This window comes from Oryzias latipes, chromosome 18, assembly GCF_002234675.1.
Source record: "Oryzias latipes chromosome 18, ASM223467v1".
Taxonomy (NCBI): domain Eukaryota; kingdom Metazoa; phylum Chordata; class Actinopteri; order Beloniformes; family Adrianichthyidae; genus Oryzias; species Oryzias latipes.
The window spans coordinates 424,055-435,716 of record NC_019876.2 but is presented as its reverse complement, the minus strand read 5'-3'; the positions used below and the strand labels follow the sequence as shown (position 1 = coordinate 435,716).

Here is an 11,662-nt window from a genome sequence, read left to right as displayed (position 1 = left end):
CCAGAGAGAGGAGGAGAACCAGAGAGAGGAGGAGAACCAGAGAGAGGAGGAGAACCAGAGAGAGGAGAACCAGAGAGAGGAGGAGAACCAGAGAGAGGAGGAGAACCAGAGAGAGGAGGAGGAGAACCAGAGAGAGGAGGAGAACCAGAGAGAGGAGGAGAACCAGAGAGAGGAGGAGAACCATAGAGAGGAGGAGAACCAGAGGGAGGAGAACCAGAGAGAGGAGAACCATAGAGAGGAGGAGAACCAGAGAGAGGAGAAAAAAAAAAAAAAAAAAAAAGAGAACCATAGAGAGGAGGAGAACCAGAGAGAGGAGGAGAACCAGAGAGAGGAGGGAGGGAGGAGGAGAACCATAGAGAGGAGGAGAACCAGAGAGAGGAGGAGAACCAGAGAGAGGAGGAGAACCATAGAGAGGAGGAGAACCAGAGAGAGGAGGAGAACCAGAGAGAGGAGAACCATAGAGAGGAGGAGAACCAGAGAGAGGAGGAGAACCAGAGAGAGGAGGAGAACCAGAGAGAGGAGGAGAACCAGAGAGAGGAGGAGAACCAGAGAGAGGAGGAGGAGGAACCATAGAAAGAGGAGGAGAACCAGAGAGGAGGAGGAGGACAACCAGAGAGAGGAGAGGAGGAGAACCAGAGAGAGGAGGAGAACCAGAGAGAGGAGGAGAACCAGAGAGGAGGGAACAGAGAGGAGGAGAACCAGAGGAGGAGGAGGAGAACCAGAGAGAGGAGGGAGGAGGAGAACCAGAGAGAGGAGGAGAACCATAGAGAGGAGAGAGAGGAGGAGAACCAGAGAGGAGGAGGGAGGAGAACCAGAGAGGAGGAGGAGAACCATAGAGAGGAGGAGAACCAGAGAGAGGAGAACCATAGAGAGGAGGAGAACCATAGAGAGGAGAACCAGAGAGAGGAGGAGAACCAGAGAGAGGAGGAGAACCATAGAAAGGAGGACCAGAGGGAGGAGGAGAACCAGAGAGAGGAGGAGAACCAGAGAGAAGGAGAGGGAGGAGAACCAGAGAGAGGAGAACCATAGAGAGGAGGAGAACCAGAGAGAGGAGGAGAACCAGAGGGTAGGAGGAGGAGAACCAGAGGAGAGGAGGAGAACCAGAGAGAGGAGGAGAACCATAGAGAGGAGGAGAACCATAGAGAGGAGGAGAACCAGAGAGAGGAGGAGAACCAGAGAGAGGAGGAGAACCATAGAGAGGAGGAGAACCAGAGAGAGGAGGAGAACCATAGAGAGGAGGAGAATCAGAGAGAGGAGGGAGAACCAGAGGGGAGGAGGAGGGAGAACTATAGAGAGGAGGAGGAGAACCAGAGAGAGAGGAGGAGAAACCAGAGAGGGAGGAGAACCAGAGAGAGGAGGAGTAGAACCAGAGAGAGGAGGAGAACCATAGAGAGGAGGAGAACCAGAGAGAGGAGGAGAACCATAGAGAGGAGGAGAACCAGAGAGAGGAGGAGAACCAGAGGGAGGAGGAGAACTATAGAGAGGAGGAGAACCAGAGAGAGGAGGAGAACCAGAGAGAGGAGGAGAACCAGAGGGAGGAGGAGAACCAGAGGGAGGAGGAATACCAGAGGGAGGAGGAGAACCAGAGAGAGGAGAACCATAGAGAGGAGGAGAACCATAGAGAGGAGGAGAACCAGAGGGAGGAGAACCAGAGAGAGGAGTAGAACCAGAGAGAGGATGAGAACCATAGAGAGGAGGAGAACCAGAGAGAGGAGGAGAACCATAGAGAGGAGGAGAACCAGAGAGAGGAGGAGAACCATAGAGAGGAGGAGAACCAGAGAGAGGAGGAGAACCAGAGAGAGGAGGAGAACCATAGAGAGGAGGAGAACCAGAGAGAGGAGGAGAACCATAGAGAGGAGGAGAACCAGAGAGAGGAGGAGAACCAGAGGGAGGAGGAGAACCAGAGGGAGGAGGAATACCAGAGGGAGGAGGAGAACCAGAGAGAGGAGAACCATAGAGAGGAGGAGAACCATAGAGAGGAGGAGAACCAGAGAGAGGAGGAGAACCAGAGAGAGGAGGAGAACCACAGAGAGGAGGAGAACCACAGAGAGGAGATGCTGTAACCATGGAGATGTTTGGGGATGTCTGCCAGTTACCGTAGTTGCCCCATGGGGCGATCCTGGTGCAGCAGCAGGGTGGTTAACCTCTGATGGGGAGATTGCAGGCATGTTGTGTTCAGGGTTCTGTTCTCTTCAGACCCAACCAAGCAGTTCATGTTTTTGTTCTCTGACCGTATGTGAAGTCTTTCCCTTCAGCATTCACACTTTTGCTGTATTTATTGTTTATAAATAAAGTCATTGAAAAACTACATGAAATGAATCCAAAAACTCTCATGTCTAAATGGGAACCGGAAGCTGAAAGTGTTTGAAGTACGTTAAGGTGGACGTGTGTCTGAACGGCTGGAGATGACGTCACCAATTTTATTTGTGTTTCAAAAACTATGTCTGTAAATCCTAGTTATATAAATTAACTCATTCATTTTGTTTGTTTGACTCCTTTTTGTTTTCTTTTCTTTGTTTGTGCATTTTCTTCCGTTCTTAATCCTTCATGACATTTTAAAGTCTATTGTGTTTTTGTTGTCCACAGTGGTAAAGTTGTGAATTGTATTTTGGACTTGTGTTCCGTTCTTACATTGTTCTTCATAATGTTTCGTTTTCGTTTCGTGAATTTCAAGCTTTCAATCAAAAACATTGTTTTTAAGGAAGAAGTTTCGGCGGGAAGGGCGGTTGCAGAAAAATTCCGCGGTGGGCGGCGACGCCCACTGCCACCCAACACCGCGGATGACGTCACGAGAAAGGGGCAGGGCGTGAGGCCCCGCCCACATCCCCCTCACAGGCTGAAGTTCGGTAAACAGGCTCGCGGTCGGAGCAGAACCGTCAGTCCACTTTCAGCTGTGCTGATGAAGAACCGGAAGTTCCTGTGAAGATGGACGTCTTCTCCGTTCTGGGTCTGCTCCTTCTGAGCGTCGGAGGCGTTTATCCAGGTGAGAACTTCGGGGTTAGAACTTTAGCAGTCGAAGAGCAGGAAGAAGAACCCGGATGTTCTATCGGGACGTGAACGCCTCACCAAACCGCATTCCTCGCTGAGGCGTTCAGGAACACTCAAACCTTTTGATATCAGGCGTGATGAAGGAACCAGGAAGAGTTTTTACTGCTACGATCAAAGTGACCTTTTAATGATTAAACATGATTCATAATGTTTATCAGACAGATGTTCTCTGCTTATCAGATGTTCATGTTCCACCACCCTTTAGACTGGATGAGAACATGTTCTCAGGATGTTTCTGTCTGTTATAAACTTTATTTTGGGGATTTTCCTGAATAAATAAAAACTAGGTCTATTTACTGGATTTAATTTTAGTTTTCACCAACTTCCACACATTAATGTAAATGTACTAAACCGCTTTTACCTTTTTTTATTTGTGAAATAAGAAATACAGTGAACCTCACATAATTCAAAGGATTAGAAAGCTGAAAAACCGTGAATTTGTTTGAAAATGTCATCTAAATGAAAGCTGGTGATGGACTTTCCCCCATCTTCATCATGATTCACTCTCATGTGCTCTGTCATCGTTACTTTGTTAATAAAGTTTGCTTTAAAAAAGAACAGGAAGCTCAGCTGGACCAACCATCAACAACTTGACCAAAAACAGTTTAAGCCCCGCCCTCTCCTGTTTAGACCTCCAGGTGATTTCTGGGTAATCTTTATTGATCCCAGAAACAGCCGTTCATTTGATTGTTGTGGGTTCCTGAAGCGTGTGCTCCTCCCAGCCTCTGGATGCTCCGCCTCCTCCCTCTGAACGCCGTCTCGTCCTCCAGGGTTCATCATCACAGCTGAACGTGGACAGAACGTCTCTCTGACGTGCGACCTTCCCGACCCGGATGGAGCCGGGGTTCTGGAGTGGACCAGGGCTGACCTGAAGGAGGCCTACGTCTTCAGGGACCGGACCCCGGACCCGGATCTGCAGCATCCGTCCTTCAGGAACCGCGTGAGCCTGCAGGACGGTCCGATGTGGGGTCCAGACCGGTCCGTGGTTCTGCAGGAGGTGACGTTGGACGACTCGGGAACCTACGAGTGCAGAGTCCTCCACGGAGGACCGGACTCTGGTCCCATCAGCACCGTCCAGCTGGTGGTGGTTCCAGGTGAGTCCGAAGAGCTCCGCCCAGACGCCGCGGCGCTGCAGGACGGTCTCTGACCGCCACTCCTGGTCCCCCGCAGAGCTGGAGGTCATCCACGCCCAGAGCGGCCAGAGCGTCACCCTGCCGTGCCGCGCCCCCGGCGCCGACCCGCAGGCGGACATCCGGTGGAGCAAACACGACCTGGAGCCTGAGGAGGTCCTCCTCATCGAGGGCGGGGTCGTCCAGCACCCCACCATCAGGGACCGCGTGACGGTGGGACACCTGTCCATCACTCTGAAGAACGTCGTGCTTGAAGACTCGGGAACGTACCGGTGCAGAGTGGTCCGCAGGCCCGCCGCCCGCAGGAGGAGGTCCGGCCCGGACCGGGACCACGTCACCAGCGTGTACCTGTCCGTGTCCCCTGCAGGTGAGCCCCGCAGGTGTTTTTGGGGGAGGGGCTGAAGCCTGTCAGGTGACCAGAGTCCTTCTGTTTCCCAGCTGCACGTCTCGGCCAGCAGGGAGGGGCAGCGGACGGCCTCCCCCCTGCGGTGGTGGGAGGAGCCTTCGGCGCCGGACTGGTCCTGGGAGCGGCGGCTGCAGGGCTCGCCGTCTTCACGCGCAGACGGTCCAGGAACCAGAACCTGATTTAATCAATCTGCTGGGCGGAGTCAGGGCGGGGCTCGGAGTGTGCAGTGGTCTTGATTCAGCCGTGAGGTCGGGGGTTCGATCCCCCTCTCTCCATCATCCTGAACCTCCTCAAAGCTTCACCGCCACGGTGCTTTGGACTGAGAGGGAGGGGCTTCTCTGAGCCGTCAGGTTCTGTTCGGACCGGGAGGCCGCGGGTTCTCCTGTCCGTCTGGACGGATCCAAGGATGCAGACGGGTCGGGGTCAGACCGGGTCAGACCGGCTCAGCCTTAAGGCCTTCAGTCTGTTCACAGTTTAGATTCTGACTTCTCGCTTTTAGACCTGATCCAGAGGTGATGTGGGGGCGGGGCTTTGAGCCCATTGGCCACTGGGACATGATTGACACCTGGGGACAGGTTATGATGATGACACATCTGCTCCGGAACAGCGTCCGCTGTGGGCGCCGCCCGTGGCGTCCCGAGACTCTAACCTCTGTCACCAGATGTCAATCATGTCCTGGCAGCTCAAAGCCCCGCCCCCCACGCCAGACAGGACCAGCTCTAACTAAAAGTCTGACTCTGAAGGGTGAACCCAACGTAGAAGCAGCTTCAAGTTTCCAGTCTGAATTCAGATTGAAAAAGTCTTTTTATAAATGTTCTAATGTCTTTTTACATTTTAGTCTGGATTTTGTTCCTTTCAAGATGACCTGGTTTGACCCGGTCTGAGCCCAGTCTGACCCGGCCCTGAGGGTGCAGACGCTGGGGTCCAGCAGGTGGACTGAAGCTGCCCGGGTTCTGTCAGACGGAACCTGGAGAGCTGCAGGCTCTGTTCTGAGTAGGCGTGAGAAGGTTCTGGAGGAAGCAGAACGTTGGAGAACTTTGTTTCTACCTCATGATCCAGATGACTGTCAGAATAAAATGCTGCGGTTCTGTTCTGTTCCAACCATCAGGACTTAATTCTTGTTCCTGATCTTCTCACCTTTTATCTATAATCATACTCAGAACTTTAGATTTTCACATTAAAGGTAAAATCATCTTTTATTTTTTTAGAGGCTTTTATTTTAATGTGAGTTTTCAGACTTTTATTTTGAAGTTTGCATTTTATTGTATCTCTGCACGAAATATTAAAACTTGATTGAAGTGATTCTCTGGAAAGCAGCTTTCACAATAAAACCTAAGAACCTTTCAGAATAAAGGCCTTAACAGGAAGTGAAAGAAGTTTCATCCGGTCAGAGAACAGGAAGACAAACGTTCTGCAGAGCAGGACATCGGAGTTCATGTCAGGACGTCCCAGAGGAAGTGGAGGGTGGAGGCTGCTTCCACTTCCTGTTCTGCTCCTCTGAACCAGCTGGTTCTGTTCTCAGAAGCAGAACCAGCTGAAGTAGACGGTAGAACGTGTAACGCCCAGAAGACTGCTAATGGTTCCTGCTGGTTCCTCCTGATCAGAGTGTTCATGAACATCTCTGGAGAACCAGAACCCAAAGTTCTAAGCTGAAGGTTTGTTTCAAAGACGGAACGTCCAAAGGAACGTTTGGGTCCAGAAGCTCCTGGAGAACCTTCACTGTGACGAGAGCTGCTCCTCCTTTATGGTTCCTGCTCTTCAGACTCATCTGTGGCTGTGTGGTTCTCCTCCAAACGCAGCACCTCCTCTCTTTGGTTCCCCTCCTCTCTTTGGTTCTCCTCCTCTCTTTGGTTCTCCTCCTTCCTTCAGAAAGTCCATCTGCAGGGGAACAGAGCCCCTCCTTCTCAGGAGGACCAGAGTTCAGGTGAGCTTTCACACCTGCAGAACCAGAAAGACCATCAGAACCAGACCAGGATCATTGTGAAGGTTCTGGATCCTCTCCAGTCCTGACCATGATCCAGGTTGAAGGTTCTAGAAAGTTCTCGGTCATGAAGACACGTCTGTCCTCCAGCTGGACATGGAGGACAGAACAGAGGCCCGTTGGAGGAGGAAGAACCACCGGGTCGCTCCAGCTCAGGAGGAGGAGCCTTATGGGAAATGCTGCAGCTTCCTGGAAACCCCACCTCCTGAGTGGGGGGAGGGGGGTTGTTGAAGGAGCTCATGTTTGAGATTCTTCAGACTCCGTTTCAGCCCCCCCCCCCACACACACACACACACACCATGTCAGACAGGGACAGCTGTTGACCTGAGGTGACCCTGACTCCAATCTTCATCCTGCAGGCTGAGGAGGAGGAGGAGCAGACCTCCTTTCAACACGGTGGATTTGGAGTCCTGTCCCAGAGACCTCTGCACCCAAACACCTCCTCGTTCCTCCTGAATCTCCTCGTTCCTCCTGAATCTCCTCGTTCCTCCTGAATCTCCTCGTTCCTCCTGAATCTCCTCGTTCCTCCTGAATCTCCTCGTTCCTCCTGGATCTCCTCGTTCCTCCTGGATCTCCTCGTTCCTCCTGGATCTCCTCGTTCCTCCTGGATCTCCTCGTTCCTCCTGGATCTCCTCGTTCCTCCTGGATCTCTCGTTCATTATGAAATGTATAAGAGGGAGTTGTACGCTTACAACCAGATCTTATGCAGAACAAGGGAAAGGTACTTCTCTGAAATCATTGGAAGTTGCAGCAGCAACTCTCGTGTCCTGTTCACAACAGTAAACAGATTAACTAACCCTCCAACCCAGCTACCAATAGAACTGGTTTGCACACCTAAATGTAATGGGTTTGCTGTATTTTTTAATGACAAGGTTCAGGGCATTAAAAAAGCCATCAACTCCACAACACATATAACTATCGAACGGCCACCTACTCACTCTAAGCTGACTCACTTTGTACCTGTCACTGACCAAACTGTCCAAGAGACCATCACCCGTCTGAGCTCGTCTACATGCTGCCTTGATGTGTTACCCACTAGATTTCTAAAGTCTGTCTTGAACAGCGTGTTGCCATCAATTACTCAAATAGTTAACATGTCTCTTCAATCTGGAATATTTCCAGAGGCCTTATAAACTGCAGTCATTAAACCTCTCCTGAAGAAAAGCGTCCAGTCAGGTTTTAGACCCCATCATAGCACAGAAACTGCTCTTATCAAGGTAACCAACGACATCCGCCTGAACACTGATGATGGAAAAGTCTCTGTCTTAATCCTGCTAGACCTGAGTGCTGCCTTTGATACTGTTGATCATGGGATCCTTTTGCACAGACTCCAAGACTGGGTTGGCATCTCTGGATCTGCCCTAAGTTGGCTCAAGTCTTATCTGGAAGACAGGAAATACTTTGTTGAAATTGGGAGTTGTGTCTCAGACTACATGGCCTTGACTTGTGGTGTGCCCCAGGGATCGATCCTGGGACCCCTTCTGTTCAACCTCTACATGCTGCCACTAGGGCAGTTAATACGCAGTAATAACATATCTTATCACAACTATGCAGATGATACTCAGATCTATGTGTCACTGACAACAGGTGAATATGGGCCGGTGGATTCTCTCAACCACTGCCTCCAACAGATCAGTGCGTGGATGCAGAACAACTTTCTCTAGCTAAACTCAAGCAAGACCGAAGTTATTATTTTTGGCCCACAGAAACAAAGAGAAAGTCTCAGCAGCTACCTTCATTCTCTGTCTCTTAAACCCTCCAATCAAGTCAGAAATCTAGGGGTAATCATGGACTCTGACCTGGGGCCTCATTTATAAACGTTGCGTACGCACAAAAGAAGGCGTACGCCACTCTCTACGCAGTAGTTGAGATTTATAAAAAGCAAACACACCTACAAACACCTGTTTGTCGGGAGAAAAAACTTAACTTCACTCAATGTGAAGTAGAAGTTATCGTTGGCGAGGTGGAAAAGAGGATAAAACGTTGTTTGGAGGGCACAGTGTGGGCATTACTAATGCCAAAAAGGCACGCGAGCGGCAAACGGTGGCAGACGCCGTAAATGCTGTAGCCTCACAACCATCCGAGGTTGTGAGGCTACAGCGCTCCATCGGGGGGGGGGGGGACACCGGAGCGCCAGATGCACCGGGTGACACGCGTGGTTCCTCCGAGTGCTCCTCTGTAACGCCGGGCCCAAAAGCCCACAGAGGTCCAACGGGACGGCTGGAGGAAGTCAGAACCGGCTCATAAGCCACTCGTCCTCGTTTGCCAGCACGTCTTCTTGCTGTCTAAAGATGCGTTCACTCTGAATTCTTCCATTTGCCACATCTTCTAAGAGCGCCAGATCAGCCATTGTGCGTCATTACGCATTGTGATGGGGCATTTTATTTCCCTCCATTTAATTACATCTGACAAGCTGCAGATGTCGGTAATAATCCACGTGGAAATGGGAAATTGTTCAGCGCAAATGTAATTTCTTGTTGCTTTCTGAATGGTTGAGACATACGCCATACATTGTTTTATCAAAAATAAAACAAACTAAAGGCATATGCATGAATACCATAATTCTGTAGCTTATGAAGAAATGTTTTAATATGAAAACAACTTTCCCCAGTGGACAATTAATGCATCTCTCTCTATCCATCTGTCTGTCTGTCTGCACCTATATCTGCTCCTCCAGACGGACACATTGACGGGAATATCAGTTTTGTACATTATTTCGTTCTGTTAACTATATTATTTATGAGGATGAATTGCACAACATGCCAATATTGCAGAACAAATTTCACTTTTCTTTTTCCAAATAAGTGTTCATTTGAATTTCTGTTGTAATTTTCGTTTGATTTTTTTGTTTGTTTCACTGCTGATCGATCAAACGGGTGTTTGTGTAGCTGTTAGTTGTCAGACTTGCTTTGTGAAGTCTTCATGTTATTTCTGAGAGGCAGTATTGTCATTTTCACTTTCACGTGTTTCTTCCATCTGCCGACGGCGTCGCCGTTTCTCATTTCACCCGTTTTTGTGCGTACGCCTGGGTCAGAGCTTGCGTGAAGGACCGCACATTTTCCCGTCAAGTTTGCTTTTTATAAATCTCAACTATTGCGTAGAGAGTGGCGTACGCCTTCTTTTGTGCGTACGCAACCTTTATAAATGAGGCCCCTGGAGATACTTATCCATGCATTTGTCTCCAGTAGGTTAGACTACTGTAACGGCCTGCTCACCGGCCTCTCCAAACGAGCTGTAAAACAGCTTCAGTACATCCAGAATGCTGCTGCTCAGGTCCTGACCAGAACCAGGAAGTATGATCACATTAGTCCTGTGCTCAGGTCTTTGCACTGGCTCCCTGTACCTCAAAGAATAGACTTCAAAGCAGCTCTGCTTGTGTACAAGTCTCTCCATGGCCGAGCACCAAAGTACATCTCTGACATGTTAGTGCCATATGAACCATCTCGTACTCTGAGGACCTCAGGGGCCGGCCTCCTGTTGATGCCCAGAGTCAGAACTAAACAAGGGGAATCAGCGTTTCAATATTCTGCAGCTAAAATCTGGAACAGCCTCCCTGAAGGCGTAAGACAGGCCTCTTCTGTGTTCATGTTCAAATCTAGACTTAAAACATTTCTGTTTAGCCGTGTATATGACTGAAAGGTCCTATCTGCACCTTTCTTTCCTTTCCTTCCTTTATTTTTAAATCAATTTTCAATATTTTTTTTTTCTTTTAAAGTAAATTTTACGTTGATTATTTCTATGATGGATTGTGATTTTAATGCATTTTTCTGTTTTATGAAGCACCTTGAATTACTTTGTGTACGAATTGTGCTATACAAATAAACTTGCCTTGCCTCATCTCTCCTGAATCTCCTCGTTCCTCCAGAATCTTCTCGTTCCTCCTGAACTCCCTCGTTCTTGTCCTGACTCCTGACCTACTGTGGGTCTGCAGACACACCATCAACTGAAGTGACCCATTTCTACCTTCATAAACCTTGTCTGTGCAGAACCGTCTCAGCAGAACCAGGGTTCTTCTGCGGGGTCCAATCCTTTTCAGACGAGGAGGAACATGTCACCACCTGCTGGATTTCTGCCTGAACTGTTCCACGGTTCCTTACAGCTGGAACTGAGCTGACGTTCACGGCTTACAGTGAGGTTTTGCTGAGGTTCTGGTTCCACAGCCACCTTCTTGTATTCTGTGCACCGCTGACTTTCAGAGAGGTTCCGTTGGTGGACGGTCGTTCTTCTTGCAGGTGTTCTGGTTCTGTGGAACCTCACGAATGGACCGGCACATTTAACGATCCGTTTGAGGAACCACAAAGGTGGTTCTGGTCCAGAGTGCTCAGCTCAGCTGTAAAGAACCTGGATGCAGATGAAAATGAAGCCCCATCTTCTGCACTGAGGGGGGGGTCTGAGGTGGCGTGAATTTCACTGGCGTGAATCCCAGAATGCTTAGGGCCAGCGGGTCATGTGAAGTGTGTTGTGGGGGCGGGGCCTGTGTTGGGATCTTTCTCCACCTGGTTTTTTGACCCTCACAGCATTTCGTCCTCCTGCTCACTCCTCATTTGGAGGCAGCTCCTCTGAAGTTCTGCTGAGGTTCTAGTCTTTTTCAGGTCCATGTTCTTGTGTTCCTGCTCCGTAGGGTTCCGAGTAAGGTCTGTTTCTTCATCCATGCTGCTTCCTCACCTTCATCTGGAACACCGACCAACTCACTGACTGGGTGACGCCTTCAAGGGTTGCTGGGTTCTCGCTGTACGCAGTTCCTCAGAGGTTCCTCAGAGGTTCCTTCAGAGGTTCCTCAGAAGTTCCTCTGAGGTTCCTGCACAGGTTCTTCAGAGGTTCCTTCAGAGGTTCCTTCAGAGGTTCCTCGGAGGTTCCTCAGAGGTTCCTTCAGAGGTACCTTCATAGTTCCTCAGAGGTTCCTTCAGAGGTTCCTCGGAGGTTCCTCTGAGGTTCCTTCAGAGGTTCCTCAGAGGTTCCTTCAGAGGTTCTTCAGAGGTTCCTCAGAGGTTCCTCAGAGGTTCCTTCAGAGGTTCTTCAGAGGTTCCTCAGAGGTTCCCTCTTTGCTTTCTGGATTGTCTTCAGTCATTGAAACTGAAGGACTGAGTTGGTTCTCCG

The 11,662-nt window shown here is 49.9% G+C and overlaps 1 protein-coding gene and 1 long non-coding RNA gene across 2 annotated transcripts; one reads left to right on the top strand and one right to left on the bottom strand.

Moving 5' to 3' along the window:
* The first annotated feature begins 2,800 nt into the window (after window positions 1-2,800).
* Window positions 2,801-5,937, top strand: LOC101171221 (cell surface A33 antigen). Its single transcript, XM_023966168.1, has 4 exons — window positions 2,801-2,983; window positions 3,819-4,142; window positions 4,219-4,545; window positions 4,617-5,937. The coding sequence occupies exons 1-4, from the start codon at window positions 2,926-2,928 to the stop codon at window positions 4,766-4,768; spliced, it is 861 nt and encodes a 286-aa protein (XP_023821936.1). The 5' UTR covers window positions 2,801-2,925; the 3' UTR covers window positions 4,769-5,937.
* LOC111949293 lies at window positions 5,404-6,656 on the bottom strand. The gene is made up of 2 exons (XR_002875309.1): window positions 6,555-6,656; window positions 5,404-6,522 (listed from the first exon to the last, which is right to left on the bottom strand). It is a non-coding gene; the product is annotated as an uncharacterized LOC111949293 (long non-coding RNA).
* Window positions 6,657-11,662: the final 5,006 nt, after the last annotated feature.